Here is a 23557-nt window from a genome sequence, read left to right as displayed (position 1 = left end):
TCTTTGTTAATTCATGTGCATTTATTGCTTAGCTTATACATCTCTGCAGCTACGTTTCAACATCAGCTTCTGGTTCAGCCGCTAAGCATCCATTTCCTTGAGTCGATGACATTCCTGTGTAACAGCTATCAGTCGATGCTTCTACCCTCGGCTGGTCAGTTGATCCGATGGTTATCCTTCTTATATCGGCTACTGCCGATACAGTCCTTTTGTTCTGTCCTACATCGACTGCATGGAGTCGATGTATCGGCGAGACACCCATGATCTTAGGATTCTTGCCATCGGCTGACCCAAGCCGATTTTGGTTGCTTTTCCATATCAGTTAAACACGGCCGATCGATCCTTAGTCTTCCCTTCCTTATCCCCACATTTCTATCAGTCGATTTATCGACTGAGAGATCGGCTATCTATATCTATCAGTCATGTATCCTCAATCACACCCAGTTATCTAGAATAACACTTAAACACATCTCAGTAAGACACAACCACTTAAGGAATCATTCTTCTGCCAAAGTAATCGACGCTTCCATCAATCATCTAGGAACCGATGCACCTTTCCATCGGCTAAACCCTCATTGTTTCCAATCGACTCTGTTGTAACCCTCAACAAGTAGCTGTTTCTAGTTAGTTGTTCCTCCTAAAGCTCTGTCTAAGTTTAGTTCAAATCTTTTTGATTGTTATGTGAATAGTGTGTTATATGAGTGTTGGATTACAACTTTGTTGTGAAGTAAAATAGTTTTGAGTGCATACTTGAATGTGATGTTGCATTACATGTAGATACGACTACGTTCGGCAACGGTACCTGCGAGATCTCCCCGGAGTTTAAGGAGGATGTTCTGAAGATCAAGTAAATGTCACCAAGGGAATATCGGAAGCCCCGAACCAAAGTTCGGGAGATATTAACATTCCTAACTTCAGACTCACCAGTAAAGGCAAGCCCCGGACATAACCTACTATTTTATTACACTGCAATCTATATCTATTTACGTATTCTATGCATTAAGTTCTTAGGAATTGCTTGAAAACCCTAGTTGCATTTTCCCTAGGAACCAATGTGATGAATACTAGCACTTGAGTCCGACTAGCTGCTATGCTAATAGGACCGGTAGAAGTCGGGTGATTTCCTGTCACTCGCGCGATATTGGAATTGTAATGTTACATTCCTGTTACCACTATAAGGATGCCGGACGGGAGTTTTGTGCGGTATCATGGCTGAGATGATACCCCGTCTGTGTTGATGAATCTGATAAGGTCGCAGTGTGTGGAAGTGCGGGTTAAGTGTTTGAAAGTACTAGCCACATGCCGTGAGTTATGGGTAAGCGGTAAGCCTAGTAGCCAATCGGCCCGAGGAGTGGACATACCTCCCACCACATGTATTTGGTTCTTTTGGTTACTTGGTTCGACTGGGGAAATACGTGTTGCAAGGGCAACCAGGAATACGGGTTTTGTAGTCGCGCTACAGACGTATGTCCTGCACACATTGGGTGTGCGTATGTTCCTGCAGTCGCTTGTGGTGGCTCTGATCCACGAGTCGGAATGAAAGGCAAACGGTTGCTTTGGAATGACCCTGTGGTGTTCCAAGCGTGTGTGTTAGGTTTACCTTGCAAGGTTAAATTCGATTCGAATCGTCCGCTTCTCACGAAGATTGAGACTGCTTGATCCCTTTTCCACATAGAGTAACAAGAGCAATATTATGGTTATCAAAGATGATGTTTGACCAAAGATTATACCATGCTTGCTTAGTTATAGGTGCTTACCTAGAATGGATAATTAACTAGAATCTGAAAGCTAAAACTTGAAGTTAAGGATCTACTCTTTGTTGCTTTTCAGCTGAAACTAAACCCAGAACCATTATAAGCTTTCATAGGTCTAGTTATGGGCTAAGTATACCCAATCCCGGGTAAGCCTTGCTGAGTATTAGTATACTCAGCCTTGCTAGCTTTATGTTTTTCAGGTAAAGCCTTTGAAGACCCTACTGTTTCCTTGTCATGGCCCTGTGCTTTTCCAGAAGATTGGTCCGACGAATGGGATCCGTCCCCGACCAACACTGATGATCTCGAGTGATGTCGTGTCTGGGCTTAGCATGACATCCACCTTGACGACGTGTTGTTATTCTTCGCGTATGTTTTCCGCTGCTTTTGACCCTAGCTTTACAGTTGTAATCTTTCTGTAGATTTGAAAATTCATACTTCTTTTGGAAATTCTTGTAATGAAATTCTCTATGATGTAAAACGTGCTGGTGATTGTATCTCTGGACTCACCTTCGTGTGAGGTAACCTTATTTGATCCTGTGTATCGGTGGTTTATCGGGACGTTACCCGACAGGCCAAGGGATTATACCGTTTGAAGCACGTTGGAGCCCTCTGGAGTGGACTCGCGTACTTGAGCCGGTATAATTCCGGTTGGTTCTGCCACAGCTGGTATCAGAGCTATAAGGTTACCCTGGAGATACATTTTACCTTAAAAATACTTTCAGTATAAAAGTTTGACCAACAAAATGTTTGGTAAAGCCGCGTTGGATTCGTTAAGGATTATGCTTAGTACGTAAAGCCCTAGGGTAATGCTTATAAGGGAAATAGAGGTGGCTATAGTATATATATAATCCTAACTTCCAGCATTACTTTTCCGTTAAAACTTAAATTCATGTACAACTCAATCTTATATTCTGTAACGACACCTTCGATCGTGAGGTAAGAAGGTAAGGATCCTCAGCCAACTGAGGGAGCTTGGCCTTCCTGTCGGTGATGCGAACCGAACGCTGTTTCTCAAGCAGTGGCCTACTTGAGATGCTGCCAATGTACCAATTTCGATTGACTACATTGGGAGTATATGGTTCGGCGCAGGGTATGGCGATCGCAGATCATACCCCCGCATTTTGCGGTACCCCCGTGAATACGTTATCTCGATAACGTATGTTAACGTTGTCTGTACGGCGGTAATTGTACAGATGCTGTTTCTATAGTGAACAGTAATGATTGGGGATGCTTTCATGACATGCTGGCATGAAAGGTTCAGTATATACATATTGTGTTTTCTGCAGGAATGCTAACCACGATTCGATAGGTTCTAAACGGTTAGAATTATCGACTAGATATTACAGGGAGAGACGTATTTATATGATGCCACCGTACTTAACCACGTAAGACCAAGATTACTTGGCAGTTATTTTTGTTTGTGAGGACGTGTAGAACGTGCATACATCATGACATCTTGGATTGACCTGATTGCCTTGTTTGTTACATTGATGTACTGAAATATGCGCTTGTATCTGAATGCTGGTTTTGACTTTGTGTGGTAGGAGCCGACATAATCTGCTAGGCTGACCTAAAGTGAGAAAGTCTTTTGTGAATCCCATGGGATGGGTCATGTTTAGACCCTATCACCGATCTTAGCGTGACAGCTAAATCAAACCCTTGATCGTGCTTCGAATCTGTTTCGGTAAAAGCATTGAACTTTTCCTTTGATGATTAAACCTTGATAACTATCATCAAATCCTTCAATCCATCGTTTAGTGATCCATCTATCCTCTCCTGATGTTGTACCTTATCTTGTTGGCTATTCTGGTTACAACATCCGAAAATTTGTACCCTCCATTTTTGCTCAGATGATTTTGGATAAATTAAAAAGATGTATGGCAATAATTACTTTTTGAATACAATTCTACTAGCAAAAGTCATGCATTATAACATATACCATTTCTGGTCAGTGCATGGTATTGCATCGTCATCGACAATCCGTAGACTAACTAATGGGTGTGTCTCTAGTATAACTTTGGGGTGTCCTCGGTTTCCTAAGTCTATCTTGTTGCTGTTGGCACTATAGGGTTGCTATTCCTCTTTTGTGGTGGTGTTTAATCATATGACCATGATGCCGTGTCGGAACCTAAGGCCTCATGTGTGCTACAGTCACATGATTAAGCCATTAGGGGCGCACTGGTGACTAGGTACATGTGACGTAACCCCACTGCAAACTCTTCTTGTGCAACCTTACTAGTGTCCTAACTTTTGATCCTCGCTTAAGGATATAGAACTACCCAGGTGTTCGTTACGAGAGAACGGTTGTAGGGCGCGAGTCACGTGCATCATCAGCTCATGAGGGTATGCATCATACTTCATGCATTTCATACGTGCATACATTGCAAGTACCATTATCCTTGCATCATGGTGTATACATCATTTGGTCAACATCATGGCAATTGCATTGTGTCATATGCATCATCTCGGTCGTGCATGGGATCCCTCATCCTCATGATGCACTGTCAATGCAATCATATATCTCAACAGTGCATCACATTCATGGTTATATATTGAGCATTGCACTCTGAGTAGAGCATTTTGTCATTATTCCTTAATTGCATCGGTCTAAATAGGCATGTTTTGCAATAACATCATCTAAAATTATTCAAGTAATAAACTCTGAGCAAAAAAATATTTCAAACATCACTTTGTCAATCCCTCGTACTATCCTTACTTGCTATCCACAAAGTTTTGTGATGAATGTCGCTGACATTTATCGTCCTCCTGTTGTGATCGTAACTCTGTGAGAACTCGATCACCTTTTCCTCTCTTATCCTGTTAAACTCATCTATGTACCATCTCTTCATGCTCTCGTTATGTTCATCCCGTCATGCTCTCGTCACCAACCTTAATCTTCTCTGGTGTGATTGCTTTTGCCACTTTTGGTGTGTGATTCACTTCTCTTCCCCTTAGAGCCTTTCGTCCGAATCTCGGGACGAGATTCTTTTTAGGGGGGAGGGCTGTGACAGTTCGTGTACTTGTAATGTTAGACACATATTTTGTTAGTGTGAAATATGTGTTTGTTGAGTGTAAAGTTTGTGTGTGTTTGTGTGAAGCTTTTGAAAATTTGAAGTGCAAGTAAAAAGGGTATTTTTGTAATTATAGAAAAACCTAGGGTTGTTTTTGCAAAATGTATTTGGATTAGGGTAATTTCAAAATAAGAGAAATATATTCTTCTTACTTTATGTCTTGTAAAAATATATATTTATCCAAAAGTTTCAATTGAAATATATAGGTTGAAGTGGGTAAAAAGTTAGGGTAAAATGGTAGAAATAAGGGTATTTATATAATTTTATAAAAGTGCAAGTCCTTTTATGCAAATGTTGGATTTACAAAAGTAACTTTCAAATTTACTCAGGACTAAAGTGTAAAAAGTGCAAGTCATCATGACATGTCTATCCAACCATTATGACGAGTTTATCCCGTCATTATGACGTGTCATAAATGCTTGCATTTAGGTCCTGAATTTTATAAAATTACACTTTAAGGACAAAAGCAATTCAAATCCGACTTTTGTTCAAAGATTCACGTGTAAAAATATAAGTTTTGAGTTTTTGAACTTGAGCCCTAAAGCAATGTTGTAGAGTTTGAAAAACTCTCCAACTTTCATTTTGGGCATTTCTTCATTTGGGTTTTAAATCAATGGGAAATTTTGGTTTTACAAACAGGTCCCTATAGTTTTTGGAATTTACGCAAAGGTCCTTGGGGAAAGCTGTTCATCCTTCTCCTCTATTTCTTTTCTCCCCTGGCGTCTGTGTCTTATCCATTCCTGCCGGCAGCAGCACTATCAAAGTTCCTTTTTCCCTCCTTCTTTTCTCTCTGTTTATCTCCTATTTGGCCTCCTCCTTCATTCACTGGCGTCTGTTTCTGTTTTTCTCTCTCTCCCGTCTACCCCCTCATCCAACCAAACAGCACAGGCAGCAGCAAGCTCGGGCGCTCGGGCGGCGCCACAGGAGCAGGCGCTGGGCGGGCTGCGGTAGGCGCGCGGCCCAGGCGCGTAGGCGAGCAGCGCGCGCAGGCGGCGGTCCCGAGCGGGGCCCGAGCGGCGCGGCTCCTAGCGCGGGCTCGGGCGGCTAGCAGCGGCGGCTGCGGCGGGAGCCAGGGCGGCGAGCCGCCCAGGCCAGGCGGGGCGCGCGCGGGCGAGCGGCCGCACGACCCAGGCGCACTGGCGGCAGAGCAGCTCGGGGTTGGAGCGGGCCCGAGCAGCGCGGTGGGTCGGGCGCGGAGCAGGCGGAGAGCGGCCGACGCAGGTGGGCGTGCGGGCCGGCGCTGGGGCGCGAGCGCGCGGCTGGCGGAGCAGAGGCAGGTGGCGCGCACGGGGATGGCTCGGGCGTGGAGGCGAGCCCCTGGCGGTGGCGCGCGGCTTGACCAACGGCATGGAGGCGCGCGGAGCGGGACCAACCCGAGCGGCGAGCGGCCCACGCGGGCGGAGCGCACGGACGCGCGGCCCAGGCGCTGGGCGTTGGAGCGACGGCAGCTCGGCCCGAGTGCGGGTGAGCGAAGACGCGTGAGACCGGAGTGAGGCGGAACGGCGCCTGAGCGAGCGCATGGCAGCAGGTGGCTCGGCTCTAGGCGAGCGTGGCCCTAGACGATGTAGCTGGCGCGGAGCGCGCGGTGGCTCGGGAGTAGCGCGGGAGCCGGAGGTGAGCCAGCAGCTTGGGTAGGTAGAGCAGGCCCAGGTGGGGCGAGCGGCGCGCGGCACTAGCCGTGGGCGCGCAGATGAGATGCGCGTGGGAGCAGGCAAGCCCTAGCGGCGGTTGCGGCGCGTGGGGTGGAGCGGAGTGGCTCAGGTGGCGTGAGCCGGAACGGCGTGTGGATGTGGGGCATTGGAGAGCTAGCGGTCGTAGGCGCCAGTGCGCAGCGCGTATGGATGAGCGAGAGCAGAGCTAGCCCGGGAGTGGCTACGGCAGCAGGCAAGATGGTGCGGGCGCTGACGCAGGCGTACGGATGGAGCAGTCACGCGGGCAGGGCGACACGGTGTGCACGGGCGGCTCAGCGGGAGCGCGGATACAGGGAGCCGGTGAGGGTGCGGCAGATGCGGGCGCACGGGTAAAGCAGCACGTGCGCGGCGGAGTCGGTGCAGGTGCTGGAGCGGCAGGAACATGGGCGGCACCGAGCGAGTGGCGCGAGCATGTGCGTGGTGGCACGCGGGAGTTGGCGGTATGGGCAGGTGTTGAGCGGCCGGAGAAGAACGGACCCATGGGCACGAGCAGATAGTGTTGGAGTGCGACGTGCCGAGCAACGGCACGCGCAGGAGGAGTTGCGGTGAAGTGTTTCTGCGCGAGATGCAGGAACGCGACGGCCGTATCAAGGACGCAGCTCAAGTGTTCGATGAAATGCCGATACGCGTGCTGCTGGAGGACGCGAGGGTCCTGCCGTTGGGCGAGGTGTCAAGGGTGCAAGACGCCGTCGGGCGGATGTTACGACGGTGTGCAGAGCAACGGTGTGCCGATGCAGCACGACAAGGTCAAGGCAACGCCGGTCCAGCAGATAAGGAGGAAGAGGAGCAACAGCACGAGGTGGTTGAGGCGGAAACACGGATTTAACAGCGGTTAGTCCGCAAACGGCACAACGTCCAGCAGCCCCTACCTTCATTGGTCGCTCAACCGTTATCACCACGAATCGCCGCAAGAACTACTTCTTCGGCCATTCTCTAACCACTACAATTCCCGATGAACTTCTTCGTCAACCACGGAATCTCGTCATCGTCGAGCTCATCTTATCATCGCCAATCCTATTCACCCCGGGAATTCTCTTCCATTTGTTCTTCTCCACAACCAAGGTTTGCTCTGATTCTTTGAATCTTTCTAATGCCGGCGATTCCTTTGCCGGAATATCGTCGTTAACTTCCTGTTATCTGTTTTCCCGAACCAGGAAATTGATTGCTATGTTTTAGAAAGTTCTAGGGTGTTCTTTATAAAATTTCCAAAACTTTCTGTATTTCAAATCGATGAACTTCTACATTTCATAGATTTTCGTAGGAATTTCATAAAAATGTAAAATCAATTTTGTTTGGAATCCTAAGTCAAAACCTATAAGCTTTATGTTGTGATCTTGAGTGAAAGTCTTTGATGTGTGGTTTAGGTCAAATGTTAGGGAATGAATGTTTTATTGTGTTTTATATTGTGTGCTTGTGTTATAACTGAAAAGTAAACCATAGAATATAGGTCCTAAATAAAAATGTGTGTATGTTTCGTTAAACCTTCCATATGAGTGCTCATATCCTTGCCGTCAAGACGTTATCCTTATCTTGTTTGCCGTTTCCTTAAGTTTCTCTTCGTGTAAAGGTCTTTGTTAATTCATGTGCATTTATTGCTTAGCTTATACATCTCTGCAGCTACGTTTCAACATCAGCTTCTGGTTCAGCCGCTAAGCATCCATTTCCTTGAGTCGATGACATTCCTGTGTAACAGCTATCAGTCGATGCTTCTACCCTCGGCTGGTCAGTTGATCCGATGGTTATCCTTCTTATATCGGCTACTGCCGATACAGTCCTTTTGTTCTGTCCTACATCGACTGCATGGAGTCGATGTATCGGCGAGACACCCATGATCTTAGGATTCTTGCCATCGGCTGACCCAAGCCGATTTTGGTTGCTTTTCCATATCAGTTAAACACGGCCGATCGATCCTTAGTCTTCCCTTCCTTATCCCCACATTTCTATCAGTCGATTTATCGACTGAGAGATCGGCTATCTATATCTATCAGTCATGTATCCTCAATCACACCCAGTTATCTAGAATAACACTTAAACACATCTCAGTAAGACACAACCACTTAAGGAATCATTCTTCTGCCAAAGTAATCGACGCTTCCATCAATCATCTAGGAACCGATGCACCTTTCCATCGGCTAAACCCTCATTGTTTCCAATCGACTCTGTTGTAACCCTCAACAAGTAGCTGTTTCTAGTTAGTTGTTCCTCCTAAAGCTCTGTCTAAGTTTAGTTCAAATCTTTTTGATTGTTATGTGAATAGTGTGTTATATGAGTGTTGGATTACAACTTTGTTGTGAAGTAAAATAGTTTTGAGTGCATACTTGAATGTGATGTTGCATTACATGTAGATACGACTACGTTCGGCAACGGTACCTGCGAGATCTCCCCGGAGTTTAAGGAGGATGTTCTGAAGATCAAGTAAATGTCACCAAGGGAATATCGGAAGCCCCGAACCAAAGTTCGGGAGATATTAACATTCCTAACTTCAGACTCACCAGTAAAGGCAAGCCCCGGACATAACCTACTATTTTATTACACTGCAATCTATATCTATTTACGTATTCTATGCATTAAGTTCTTAGGAATTGCTTGAAAACCCTAGTTGCATTTTCCCTAGGAACCAATGTGATGAATACTAGCACTTGAGTCCGACTAGCTGCTATGCTAATAGGACCGGTAGAAGTCGGGTGATTTCCTGTCACTCGCGCGATATTGGAATTGTAATGTTACATTCCTGTTACCACTATAAGGATGCCGGACGGGAGTTTTGTGCGGTATCATGGCTGAGATGATACCCCGTCTGTGTTGATGAATCTGATAAGGTCGCAGTGTGTGGAAGTGCGGGTTAAGTGTTTGAAAGTACTAGCCACATGCCGTGAGTTATGGGTAAGCGGTAAGCCTAGTAGCCAATCGGCCCGAGGAGTGGACATACCTCCCACCACATGTATTTGGTTCTTTTGGTTACTTGGTTCGACTGGGGAAATACGTGTTGCAAGGGCAACCAGGAATACGGGTTTTGTAGTCGCGCTACAGACGTATGTCCTGCACACATTGGGTGTGCGTATGTTCCTGCAGTCGCTTGTGGTGGCTCTGATCCACGAGTCGGAATGAAAGGCAAACGGTTGCTTTGGAATGACCCTGTGGTGTTCCAAGCGTGTGTGTTAGGTTTACCTTGCAAGGTTAAATTCGATTCGAATCGTCCGCTTCTCACGAAGATTGAGACTGCTTGATCCCTTTTCCACATAGAGTAACAAGAGCAATATTATGGTTATCAAAGATGATGTTTGACCAAAGATTATACCATGCTTGCTTAGTTATAGGTGCTTACCTAGAATGGATAATTAACTAGAATCTGAAAGCTAAAACTTGAAGTTAAGGATCTACTCTTTGTTGCTTTTCAGCTGAAACTAAACCCAGAACCATTATAAGCTTTCATAGGTCTAGTTATGGGCTAAGTATACCCAATCCCGGGTAAGCCTTGCTGAGTATTAGTATACTCAGCCTTGCTAGCTTTATGTTTTTCAGGTAAAGCCTTTGAAGACCCTACTGTTTCCTTGTCATGGCCCTGTGCTTTTCCAGAAGATTGGTCCGACGAATGGGATCCGTCCCCGACCAACACTGATGATCTCGAGTGATGTCGTGTCTGGGCTTAGCATGACATCCACCTTGACGACGTGTTGTTATTCTTCGCGTATGTTTTCCGCTGCTTTTGACCCTAGCTTTACAGTTGTAATCTTTCTGTAGATTTGAAAATTCATACTTCTTTTGGAAATTCTTGTAATGAAATTCTCTATGATGTAAAACGTGCTGGTGATTGTATCTCTGGACTCACCTTCGTGTGAGGTAACCTTATTTGATCCTGTGTATCGGTGGTTTATCGGGACGTTACCCGACAGGCCAAGGGATTATACCGTTTGAAGCACGTTGGAGCCCTCTGGAGTGGACTCGCGTACTTGAGCCGGTATAATTCCGGTTGGTTCTGCCACACTATGTGATGAAGGAGGGAAGATAAAACACCACAGGCGTGCATGCCTCGCCGGGCCGGGCTCGCGGCACCTGCGTGATGATCCGCAGAAATCCGGCCCCCCTTGCGGGGCGCGGCTTCCTTTTGCAGTTTTAATTTTTGATGACTTGGTTCCTAAATTTGCGAGATATGAAAGTCTAGACCCTAAACCTAATCAGCTTAGATCCCGATCACGACACGTATATCTGACTCATCGGGCTCCACCAAAGACACGCAAAAATCTAAGGTTTTTGCCTCTTTTTGTTGCTGCGCTGCCACCATAGTCTTCTCCATCCTGAGTGTCAACATGCACCGCCAAATAGGAGAGCAGGTCTCCGGAACACTTCGTCTTTGGGATCCTGCACCGGGAGAGGGCGAATAAGGTTTTTAGGAAGCACTTTTGCATGACTGTTCAAGTCTTCACCACGGCGCGTCTTCCACCCAACTCTGTTGCCTCACGGGCAACCGCCTTCATCATCTCTAGCAGCGGCGGTTCATCGTCGTCAATCCTCCAGCTAAGGAGTACGTGTTCTGTGATCTGATCTGTTTCTTAAGCATGTATCCTGAGTTTCTGGCTATGCTGTTTATGCTGACTAGTATGTTAGACTTGTTCATATTAGTTTCTGTATTTATCATGATTTATTTTATACGGAATTTAATATTATATCTGCCTATATTCCCAACAATTATTACTAGGGTGAAAACAGTTTATTCATGGAATTATAAGAAAAAATAAATTTTTTAGTCATTATTATAATTCCTAAGGATGAAAATACATTTTTTTACTAAATAATAAATAGGCGTCACCTAATCACTCCAACGAGTTTGACTAGGCTAACTTGGTTTGTCATATTTCAATATTAGCTAAAATAAACTAAATCGTCTAAGTGCGTGTGTGCAATGAAAATAACTTTTACGAGAGAATTGAGTAGAAACTAGTATTTACAATAAATTGATATATGTGTAGGTGACTTCTACAACTTCATTCCTCCTTAAAATTTGTACCCAAAACATTCAATTCTTATATTTTTTTGGAGGTACAGCCACTTAGGGGTTCAAGTACTTAGGCCTTAATTTCACAGTATGATGCCGGTACCCAAAATGAAAAGACCCTACTGTACGAAATGGGCTTTGCTCTTGTCGGGCTGCAATGTCAGGCATCACTTCTGAGACCCACAACAGATAAACAATGAAGCAGTGTGATGTATGCGAGCAGATAAACAACGAAGCAATGTGATGTATGCAGAGAGTAGAGGACGGCGAATCTTCAATTTTTCTCGTTTATTTAACCATTTGGCATCGATGCCTGTACATGCTTTGCTCCCATTTTTTTTTTTACTCTGGCATCGGTCTAGCATCAGTAGTTGTAGTGTAGGAAGTGAAGCCCAAATAATCTCTATATTTGGAGCTTCACTTCAAGCCAACACTGTGGAGGGTCATATTATTGTGCTTCCAATAGTCTATAAAATATATTCAGATATAAGGGCAAGCGCAATGTATTTTGACTGAGTAGGTAACAAGGAGCAGGTCTAGACAGTAGGCATTTGTGAGGCTGGACACTGACGAATAGAAAAATGCTTTCTTCTCTTCAACCTGTGCTTGCCGAACGTGCCAGCAGCAATTGGTCTTGTGTTGGAAAGAGAAAAACGGAGGAGTGAGGAAGATTTAATCATTTTCTATTCTTGCTACCAGGCCATAAGCTTACGACCCGGCAGTTGTTACTACCTGCTTTCACAATGCTTAGTATGTGGTCATAGGGCTGCATTTATTGCCTATTGCCTGCTTTTTTACCCCATTGCGGGTGCCCTAAGGTTGGTAATGCTTTGGGAGGGAGAAGGGGGTGGGTATGGGTTGAGCCTTAGCTGGCTTCTAAGCTCAAATACGTGCTTGCTACTGTCTGATTTGGTAGTCCATCTTCCTTTTGATCTTTGCTACTTATGCTCCACTTTGTATAGTATGTTGCAAGCTTTCTTAGTCTAAAGATAAGTAGGAGCGGATCCAGAGAATGCAGGGGGCTTCCCTCCTACCACCTGGCTCCCATGGAAGCCCCCAAGCCCCCTACAAATTTTGAGAAGGAAAAGAAATGAGAAGAGGGAGGATGGGGGTGCAGGGACTCGAGCATCCTAACCCTCAATTCTGGCTCCATCATTAGGGATAAGTTTGGTTTATACTTCTATCGAAAAGTTCCCTAAACAGCCAACGACATCTATATCGTATATATAGTATATTAGTCTAGCAATTTGAATGCCAAGAGATCGAGAGAGAAGATAAAATAGAAGTGATTGAATGCATGGTATCTAGGCGCGTTTTGAAGGAGCTGCCGCGACTTGGCAAGCGCCATTTCACGCTATATCCCTCTTCGTTTCTATCTATGCCATATAGGGAATTGCTAATATGGATTAGCTAATAAGCTAAGGTGTCTTATTTTATCTGTTCTAATTGGTTTTAGTTATACATATAAGTTGGACTTAAAGTTAAGGTATGTAATGAGTTACCTAGTTTATATAGTATAAATTTTATTTGGGACCGTTTAAATTCCACTTATAGAAGAGTTGAAAATATTCTCCTATCGGTGTCATGACTAAGAAGAGATGACATTTGTATTGGTTGCCTATAAAAAAATATATTGTATAAGATAGAAATGATAAAATATTATCATCATGATATTGATTTTATCTATTACATCTCAATATTGGAAGTGCTCGGCTCAGCTGTGTCAGCCGGCAGACAACACGGTGAGTCGGTGATGCGCTGGGACTGGCTTGCAGTCGAGCTGCTGTGTTCAACGCAGCCGCAGCCGCAGCAATCTGCAGCGAGATGTTTTTGAGAGTAGGCTCCACAGAAATACACTCAAGACTGACACTTTAGGACCGAGTTCGGCATTAATTTTGATTGCTAAAAGGAAATCAAGCAACCCAAGTCTGCTAGCGAAAATGATAATAAAATAATCATTTTCTAAAGGCCATTCTTAAGGCTAATCATAATGGAATTTCATGGTGAGTTTCATGACATTAATTACCATGACACATCAGCATTTTTGATGATATGGCACTAATTTAATGAGGGAAGTGAAGAAACCAGTTTCATCCCCACGACACTCTGCTAACTCGTTTTCAAGACGTTGGAAATGGCGTGAAACGACCACTGTGACCGCCGTTGTTTCATAGGGATCCCATGCGCATTTAATTACGCTTAATTACACTGGTTACAAATATACATGCTACATTAGATCAACTAGCATTTAATTACACTGGTTAGCTTTGGCATTCTTGAAAACAGGGATATGAAAACCCCATTGTGATTAGCCTAATAGGGTGTTTCATCGTGCGATTACCTAGAATGCCACGTCTTTAGAGGTTTAAGTTAATGCATGAAACAACCTTTTACAATACATAGCTTCACTTCACCATTTCATATATGTTAGACATAACGTTTAATTATTATACAGTATTGAGATCAAATGTACCACTTAAATTGTGTGGCCACCGACAATTGTAACTAAATCAATTACTAGGACATTAGGCATGAGCATATGAGATTGAGAAAATTGATGATGAAATTAATTGCTCTTAAGTCTCAATGGGAGTTTATTCTAGTTTCATAGTTTTGGTAACTATTCCCTCCATCGCAAAATAAGTATTATTTTAGTATTCAAATTTTATCCCATAAAGAATGTTCTTTTAGCTTATAGTGAGATTCATCTAATTAAAGCAATACCAAATACCAAGAAAATATTGTATAGGAAAAAATATAGAGTTAATCAAATACCTAGCGGATGTTACTTTCTTATTTCAATGCATATACATTCGTTGAGGATCCAGAAAACCAAATAAATAATACGGTTTTCAATCACAATTGCTATAACTAATTAGGGTAGTAAGATTATTTCTTAGAGTAAGTAATACGTCTGAAATTTTCTAAAATAATGGTCTTTTTGAGACATAGAGAGAGTATGTACACCAAATCTCATCCCTATGAAACTAACTCCTTTCTCTTCATAAATTCTACGCCATGTCACAGATTTTACCTATACGGTATGTCATTTATTGAGGATGAAACTCCCATAAAATTTTTAGTAAAATTGGTCTAAACGGCCTAGTACAAGCCTAACTTAATTTGGGCCCACTTTTATGGCCTCCAAAGCCCAAACAAACCATAGACATTCATCTTAAAAAACCCTAGAAATTCACGGTGCTTTGGGAGAAAGGTAAAGTTTCCGACGTTTATAAGAAAGAACAACTTCCTGGGGAAAAAATGTTTGGAATGGCAGGATATACATGAGCTGCGCCCTGAAAACGCATCTGCAGTTGTGACTTGCAACAGAGAAACTCCCCGGTGCACGGGCGGCCATGACGGTCGACGCCGCGCTCCTCGCCGCCGTCGTGGCCTTCCTCCTCCCGCTCCGCCTCATCTCCCTCGCCCTCCGCCTGACCTCCAAGGGCCGCGGCGCCAGCGGCCGACACCTCCGCCGGTCCTGCGCCGCCTTAGCCGTCGCGGGCGCGCTCCTCGCCGTCATCTTCGCACTCCCGCGCGACCGGGCCGGCCAGTGCGCCGTCCCCGTCACCGCCGTAGTAGATGGCGAGGGGCTGCGATCGGAGGTTGAGCAGCTCAAGCTCCAGCTCGCCCGGCTTGGTATGTTTAGAGATTAACTTCTCTGTCCTGCTGGGGTAATCCTATTTCTACCAGAGCATGCGCTTGTTTACCGATCTCTAGTGTTGTTGTTGTTGTTGTCAATTGAGGGTCTTGTGATTTTAGATTGATTGTATTGTGATTGCAATTTTTTAGTCTCTCGGTTTATTGCTTTATTTTGTAATCTACATATTTTTTTCTCTTAGAGAGGGTATTGTACTACACTTGTGAAGTTAACTGAAGTTTCTAGTAGTTTTGTTTTTTTGTTAACAACACTCGAATTTTCCATGCAGAATCTCTGTGGGATAACAATTTGAAAGCCTTTGATGAGAAGGGTGATTCTTTGGAGAAGGTGGTAGATAAGAAAGGTGATCCTTTAGAGGAGGATGGCCGTATTATGAGAGCAATGGGGCTTGACATCCAGTCTCTGATCAATGAGCAAGAAAACATGAAGGTACGCCCTATGTGTCTTGTGCCCTGGTTCCTTTATACTAGAAAAACATGGGGCGCAGCGTCGCCGTGCCAGCTTGGGCTGGCCAGTGGAGGACTGTACTGTGTGTATATGTTCTTTCTACGATGGAAATATTGTTTTCCAATCAAATTCAAGACTCACTTGCATTACATGTTCCATTCTCATACAACTTGTAATAATGTGTAAAATGTAGAAACAACATATTGAAGTATGTCTTGCACAACAATCAAGATTATAGATCACCTAAACTTTATAGACTCTACAATTACAGAAATCAGGAACTGTATACTCTCAGCTTGACCTGAGAGAATAAACTAATACTCATGGATCCAGCAATTAATATAAAAATTCAGGTTTTGAAGTTAAATTTAAGTATATCTTTGAAGACTATACTTTGTGCCTTCGATCCACAGGATCTGTCTCCATCTTCCACCAATATTTTGAGACCTTTTTTCTCATTACACATGGTACTGTAGCATATAATGTCTGTGTGTAAAGAGATGCTTTTTTAAATATACTCCTACGTTTGATAGTGTTGAAGTGGCCATATGAGTCAATGCCCCATCCTCCTTGGGACAATGTTTGTCACTTCCCTCATTGCAGGTTACTTTGTGTGTAACCTGCACAAAGTTTTATCCCTTGAGGCAGTAGGTAATGCATTACTCTTTGCTACCAATTTGGTTGGCATAATCGACGACAAGCTAATATTATTTGTCATGAACCTGATTTTCAGTGAACTTTAGTAGTAGCAACTTGTGTCTAGAATCACAGTGATGGGCAGATGAATGTGATAGGAAAAAAAAAAAATCAATGTTTCTTCCTTCTCCGCAATCACCTCTACCGAACTCCTTACCACGCGCTGGACCTTGGTGTCACGTTCCTGTGTCGAATTCACGAAATTATGTAATACAAGAAGCCTATTCCTTCAACAAACTCAAAAGGTTCGGTTATACCAAGATGCTACAGCTAACAAACTAATCACGTAGGTTTTAGAAAAGTCTAACACTAATAATTCCTTTTTGAAAAGTTCCATTCCTTTTTCAGTAAATTGATAAATTGTTGTGCTCGGAGTTGTATGAGGTGCTGAAATAGCCTGTACAATATGAAGAAGTTAAGCACAACCTGTGAGATATGATATAGGAAACTGATCGCACCAAGAGAAATGTGTACAAGTAAGTTTATTTAGCCATGTTGAAGGAAGATTTATCCTGCAAGCTAGCTTGAATCGGTTTAGTTTGTACTAAACTAACATAAGGACAATGCTGGAAATTTCTTAATAACTCCAGCAAACTTAATAACTTTTTGAAAGAAAACCAACAAAGGAGCTGCAGTTAGCCTACGCCAATTATCTAGTGGTCTCACTTGTTGCACCCATAATGGAATTTGGAAAGTAGATTTGATGTTATTCCTCGAGCATAAGAACCTGCAGAAGTATTATTGCTTTCATTTCATCGTTAAACAAGGACACCGGGGCATTTCATCGAACAACTGGGAGGCATAGTGATTCGTTGGGGGGGAGGCAAACATTGGTAAAGGAGGGGACTGTGCTAGGACAAATGAGACAGACACCAGCAGCAATGGAGCGAGGGAGCATGGAAGGGACCTGGACCTGGAACGCGAGGCCTCAGTATCGATGCATCGGTGCACGTCCACCATCCACCTTGCTGCTTGAGCTTGCCTCCTGTCGTGCACATGGGAAGTCCTCTCTCTCTCTCTCTCTCTCTCTCTCTCTCACAGCAGCAGGCATTAAGGAGGATGCAGAGTTGCCGCCAGCCCGGCTCCCGGGCTGCGACGTCGCCGGGTAGAACCAGCCGTATTGCGTTCCACCATGCGTGGCTGCCGGCTGTTCTCTGTGTCGAAGGCGTACCACGCACGCAGCTGGGAGCACCCTCGCGACAAGCTCTGGTGGGCCGCGTCTGTGAAGTGATGGAGGTGGTGAGCCTGCAACATAGCGACGATGGGATGACAACGTGCATGGCCAGGAGGAGAAGGGCTGCCAGTTAGGGGACTGGGGGAGGAGGTGGAGAGAATCACAGCCGGCACCGCCGCTGATCTGCTGCTACTTGCGTCGCGCCTGCCGCATCTCCTCTTCCTTCTTCGCGGTGTCGCACCCACTTCTTGGCTAAAAAAGGAAGGAGGAAGCGCACGGGAACGGGAAGGGAGGAGGGCCGCGAACTCACGCCGGAGCGAGGATGAGCCGATGAGGAGCGGCAGAGACGAAGTGTGCTCAGGAACAGGAAGGTTCTAGACCCAACCGCTGTGCTTGCAGATAGACGGCACGATTAAATCAGACCGGACATCGGACGGCCGAGATTCGCCGGCGACGTGGCCCAATGAGCTTGCTCGGTTTGGACCCAGATTTTGTTATTAGAAGTTTTAATTCCAGCCTGGTTGGATTGCAGAAATTTTAATGCAAACATGTACATGTGTAGTTGAAATATACAAGAACATGATCATCCTCCAAGTTTCAGTGTTTATATTTGGGCCAATTATGGGATGCCTAAATGTTATTTTATTCATTAGTTTAACTTGTTCTTTGCCGTAGTCCTTGAACTATTTGTTCAATTAATGGACATAAAGTTGAATATGGTCCTTAAACTTGTTGCTCAGTTCAGCTAATGGACCTGAAGTTGGACCTGGTTCTTAAACTTTTTGTTTAACTAATGGACCATGAAGTTGAACCTGATCGATCTAGTTTTCTGTTGGTTCTTATTATTTCATCATGTCTAGAATGTAACTATCCATCTTATTTACATGCACAATTTGTGTTGTAAACAAAAAAAAAAAGGTTCTTACACAGCATCTAATTATGCTGTCTACCTTTTTGTCATGCAGAAGCAGGAATTGTTGTGCAGCTCATATTTTGGTGACAATATCAAGGCAATGGAAGATGAGGTATCTCTATCACTCAGAAAAACTTTGACTAGCTTTACATATTTTCGGATTTTTCCTACTAATACGACTAGCTAGTTTGGACTAAGAGATAGAAAATTGGTTTATTCATTTTGTTACTGCTTCTTAAATGGCACTGATTAGATTCCAATAGGCACCTAAAATATTCAAATATTATATGCGTAAACTTTGTCAGTCTGTTCATCTTGTCTATAGGATCGTAACTCTTCAGTCTTTACTGCCTTGTAATCTTGCACAATATTATGAATGGTGTTTTGATTTTTCATTTATTCATTGATGCAACTTTACAAAAATCATAATGCGACAATTAGGAGGGATAATTTTCTTATGTGTTATTTACAAAACCAGCAATCACTTTACTTGTCTATAGTTTGTCTTGTGTCAGTCAGCTTTTGTATCAATAATTTGCTTGGTTTTAGATTGCCCTGCATATCTGGCAAAGCAAATACTATTTCAGTTGAACGGCCTTCTCCTATATTTAGCTTGTGTGCCATATTAGGATTCTTTTCTGAAAACATTTTACTAGTTCATGTCATGAAAGTTATGACTTTTGAAATAGGTTCGTCTCATAAAGGATGAATCAAGAAAGATGAGCTCTGATATAAGCAGTGTATGGTCATTAGCAAAAGATGCAACGGAAAAGGTTGAAGCTCTACATTCTGATATCAAGAAGGTATATTTCTCTCAATGTTCAAAAAGGCGCTGCTAGGCGCTTGCCTAGGTGGAGGGGTGCCGCCTCGCCTAAGGGGGTAGGCGGAGGATACGCGCGGCCGGGAGGAGGCGGTGGCAGCAGGGACGGCGTGCGGCGGCGGAGGAGGTAGGGGCTGGCGGCGGAGGAGGAAGTGGAGGCAGGGGCGTGCGGGCTGGCGGCGGAGGAAGCGGAGGCAGGGGCGGGCGGGCTGGCGGCGGAGGAGGAGGAAGAGGAGGTAGGGGCGGGCGGGCGGAGGAGGAAGAGGAGGCAGGGGCGGGTGAGCGGGCGGAGGGAGAGGAGCAGGGGCGGGCGGGCGGGTGGGCGATGGAGGAAGAGGAAGCACGGGCGACGGGTGGGTGAGCGAGGAACTGAGGGAGCGGTGAGTGGATAAGAGGGGAGGCTAGGAGGTAGGTTGGGCTGTTTTAATGGGCTTTTTCCAAAGTTAGGTCCATCAGCTTCTTATTTTCCTTTTTCTTTTAGAGATACATGTATGTGTATAACAAGATATATATGTATATGTGTGTATGTGCTAACGCCTAGAACGCCTTGAAACGTCTAGGCTCGCCTAGGCTTGGTTAGGCTCTAGGCGGTGGGTCACCGCCTAGATACCGCCTAGCGCTTTTTTGAACATTGATTTCTCTATGTTATTTTCATCATGTAAGCAATAAAGAACCTAACCATGCCCTTAAGCTTCCTATGAGTACCATCTGAGATCCAATTAACCCTCAGTAAACACACTGCACCTGACATACACTGGGTTGAGGACCATGCCATGGCTATGATGTTATCATGCTTCGCTTCTTTTCTTTTACATTTGACATTGGCCTTGGTATCGCTTATGTGTATTGCCTTGCACACCAATTAACCTTGGTGCCCATGCCACTGCTTCACACAGGGCCATATCCTAATCTTGTTTCTTTGTGCTCTGGGTATATTCTCCTTGCCATGTTGGTCATGCCGCCATGCCACATCTCAGCCCCATTACTGACATGTGACACATCCTCATAGCAGCACAGCATGCTGCTGGAGGCAGCAATTGCCAGCCTCAACAACCAACGGGCCAGCAAGCAGGGCCCAAAAGCAAGATTAGTAAAATGATGAGCGGAAAGATATTGATAAATAGAAGAGGAACAAAGAGTTTAGGGTATTTTAGGCATTACTAAAAATTGTTGTCAGCAGTGATGTATCTATTGTCCTTTTCTCCGTTGGAATGCAAGCAATTAGGTAGATTGCAGGCAGATTAGCCATTGCACACATTTGCATTGATGCACATCTATGCTCCGTTTCCTATCCTGGATCAATACGACAAGTTTTTCATGAAAGTTCTTTTTAGGGGAAACCAGAGTGGGAAAAAGCAACTTGTAAGGCGTGTAGCGACAGAGCTGCCGTTACGGCGTTTAGCGGGCTATAGCCGGCATTTAGCGGGCTAAATGCCATAGCGGCTGCCCTTGCTAGCAGCTATAGCCAGGCTTAGCGCAAGCTATAGCCAGCTATTTAAAACCTTGACTTTTAGTTGGTCATCTACGTTCATACAACTGCAGAGTCAAGTTATAACTGACGAATGGGGGAGAATGAACTCTAGTATCAACAGATTATGGTCATTCGTAAGGAATACAGAGAAAAAGGTTGAAGGGCTATGTTCAGATATAAAAAAGGTATGCGTATCTGAATTTTCATTTATTTCTTTATCTGAAATGTTTTGCAAGCCATATAACTTTTTATAGTTTTATTGTTTTTTGCATTTGCTTTATTATATTATTTATTGTAAAATTTAAATTTGATTATATTGATTTTTGAGACTTAGTTGGTGGAAGATGATGAATAGGGGATAAGGAGGTGAAAGAGACTGGCAAGGGAGAACAGAGGGTTAAGAGTATTTGGTGCATTATTTAAAACTGGTATCAGCAGTGATAAATGAACGTTGAACCCCATGACCCTAACCCCACCCCAAATATATATTCTCAAGTGGATGCAAGCAATTAACTAGGTTTAAGTTGGCAGATAAACGACGGAACACCTTTGCAATGGCTAATTACAATTACCCTTTTGCTATCTAGAAGCAATACATCAAATTTTTCATGAAAGTGTTTCAAGGTAAAATTAGACTGGGAAAGGTAACAGTATGTATCTACCTTAGAAAGGAACTGGCTTGGCATGGACACCTGTTGAAAAGGGTAGGAATTGCTTTGCACATGTTGTACCTCAAGGCTCACTAGCCTGTAGAAGTCACTGGAACCTGATGAAAATTATTGTCTTCATAACACTATCCTTCAAAATTCCATGTGCAAGAACTGAAACTTAACGCAAAGCTTACATTTTTAACAAACTGTTGTGTAGTGTTGAAAACATTGATCTTATTTCCAGCATGTTCATCCACATCACTTTAGAAAAGTGATCATTGCATAGGGTTTTCATGGGCAATGTTTATCGCAATTCTTCTTCCACCACTTTGGATTGCCCCCATCAAAGATAGGAAAATCTGGCTGTTTGGTCATTTCAGTAAATAAACTAAATATGTTTGTAGCTAGCTATAGGTTCTTTTGTTTCCAGCTGGTCATCTCAGGGTCGTACAAACTGTAGGTTCAACTTATAACTGGTGAGTGGGGGAGGACGAAATTCAACAGAATGTGGTCATTTGCAAAGGATACAGAGAAAAAGTTTGAAGATCTATATTCAGATATAAAAAAGGTATGTTTTTTTGGAATGCCATTTGTTTTCTATCCTTAATGTTTGGCAAGCCATATGTTTTTTTAAACTTTTTTTCACATTATGTTTATTGGAAAATTTGAAATCTGATTGTATTGTAAGACTTGGTTCTAAAAGAGAATCTTATTAAACTATAGTACTTCGATCAGCTTTCTTTGTTAATAAATAAGTAGCGATGCAATTTTAGGATTTGTATTGCCAGTCTTACATTTTCAGTTTGCATCTCTTTTTTTTTCTGTTTGCAAAAAGAAAAAACATAGAATCCATACTCAGATGTTAGGAACATTGGAACCATATTATTTTGATAGCGATGCTATATCATACAAGCATATGCTGCAGTTGCATGTTGTTAATGCAGACAAGTATCAAACAAATTGTTTGATGGGGGAGTTTGGGTTAGGTAGATACCCACCATTGTGTGTACTAGAATGCCCCAGATGCGAATAGAATTCTTGGGGATGGCTCAGGATAAATAATTCAAACATGGAATTCTGTAATATTACACCAAAAATGAATTTTCTGTTTGAAATATAGTGACTGGAGCATAAAACACAAAATCATTCCTGGGCATCATCAGTACTTTGTGATATCCCCTACACCAAAGTAGTCACATATATTCAAAGTTTTTGAATGTTTTAGCACCATTGCCAGTTTGCGACTAACAATTCATTACCAGGGCTTCAAGCAGAAGAAGAAGTGCGTGCCGTTCATGCGAACCTGATGACTGATGTTCGCCACTGCCTATGATGCCCCGCTTGGTACTCTATCGCAGAAGGCGCTACGCCACTCAATTGCGTTCTTTTCTACGCACCTTTTGTACATAATCTAGGTCACCTTGATAGTACAAGGTGGTTGTCCTTGCGGACGCACGTCATGCCTTGCTTTCCGCCTCCATGCCGTCGTGAGGGGCGGCAATGTATATACTATAGCATAGAGCCATAGTACTGTGATAATACAGTAACAATAAGATTCGAGTGGCTTCCAGAGTTCCATTTCCATGGACGCTGTGTGCAGTCGCAGTCACGGCTCCTCCCCCAGTTGTGCTTTTCAGTCGTACAATCCTGTTGGAGCTGGGGCAACAGGGTCGCTCGGACGCGCCAACACTAGCAAGCAAGAGTCCGCCTGCTCGCGCACGTCACGGCGACATGCCGTTTGTTCCCGGAAGTCCGAAGGAATGAGCACATCGTGTCGCCACCCCTTCGACTCGGCTGCTTGGCCCGTGGACCGGGGCGTCGAGACGAGTGCCGCCACGTGGCAGCGGCGCGCAGGCAAACTCTCGTCCTCTCGAGGATTTTAGAATCGTCGAACGATGTTGACGTGGCGAAGGTCCAGGAATCGAACCGAGCGCATGCAGGTCGGTCCTTTTCTTCCCCACCCGACAGGGGAAGGCGTGAGCACAGAATGACCGAACGGAGGCCTTTCGACGCATTTACAGACCGATCTACTCCGACAGCGATCGAGGTGACTGACCACGAGCTCCGAACTCCGAAGCCGGCACGAACGATCCCAGGCCAGCGATGCTTGCACTCTATGCGTGACCTCATATGGCGCCACTTGTGCCAGGCGGCAACAGAGCGTGACGGCTCTAGCTAGCTCTGTCACCGCTAGCCAACCACCTCCTAAGATGATA

At 44.3% G+C, this 23557-nt stretch overlaps 1 protein-coding gene across 2 annotated transcripts; it reads left to right on the top strand.

Annotated features, from left to right (window-relative positions):
* The first annotated feature begins 14765 nt into the window (after positions 1–14765).
* LOC112893025 lies at positions 14766–22925 on the top strand. 2 transcript variants are annotated; one of them, XM_025960174.1, is made up of 7 exons: positions 14766–15148; positions 15439–15599; positions 18453–18512; positions 19090–19203; positions 20763–20876; positions 21802–21909; positions 22616–22925. In XM_025960174.1, the coding sequence occupies exons 1-7, from the start codon at positions 14866–14868 to the stop codon at positions 22646–22648; spliced, it is 873 nt and encodes a 290-aa protein (XP_025815959.1). In that variant the 5' UTR covers positions 14766–14865; the 3' UTR covers positions 22649–22925. The 2 variants fall into 2 exon arrangements, with proteins under 2 accessions (XP_025815959.1, XP_025815951.1); XM_025960166.1 differs by having other exon boundaries at positions 14768–15148; positions 22604–22925.
* Positions 22926–23557: the final 632 nt, after the last annotated feature.

The sequence above is a fragment of the Panicum hallii genome, chromosome 1 (genome assembly GCF_002211085.1).
Source record: "Panicum hallii strain FIL2 chromosome 1, PHallii_v3.1, whole genome shotgun sequence".
Lineage (NCBI taxonomy): Eukaryota > Viridiplantae > Streptophyta > Magnoliopsida > Poales > Poaceae > Panicum > Panicum hallii.
Note: the sequence above shows the minus strand (reverse complement) of the source record. Positions and strands in the feature narration are given on the sequence as shown.

Excerpts from the sequence above, each read along its gene's own strand:
- LOC112893025 (XM_025960166.1), top strand. The coding sequence starts at position 14,866 with ATGACGGTCGACGCCGCGCTCCTCGCCGCCGTCGTGGCCTTCCTCCTC. Across the intron at positions 15,600-18,452 it reads ATGAGCAAGAAAACATGAAG|AAGCAGGAATTGTTGTGCAG; the intron begins GTACGCCCTATG and ends TTTGTCATGCAG. Across the intron at positions 21,910-22,603 it reads TATATTCAGATATAAAAAAG|GGCTTCAAGCAGAAGAAGAA; the intron begins GTATGTTTTTTT and ends ATTCATTACCAG.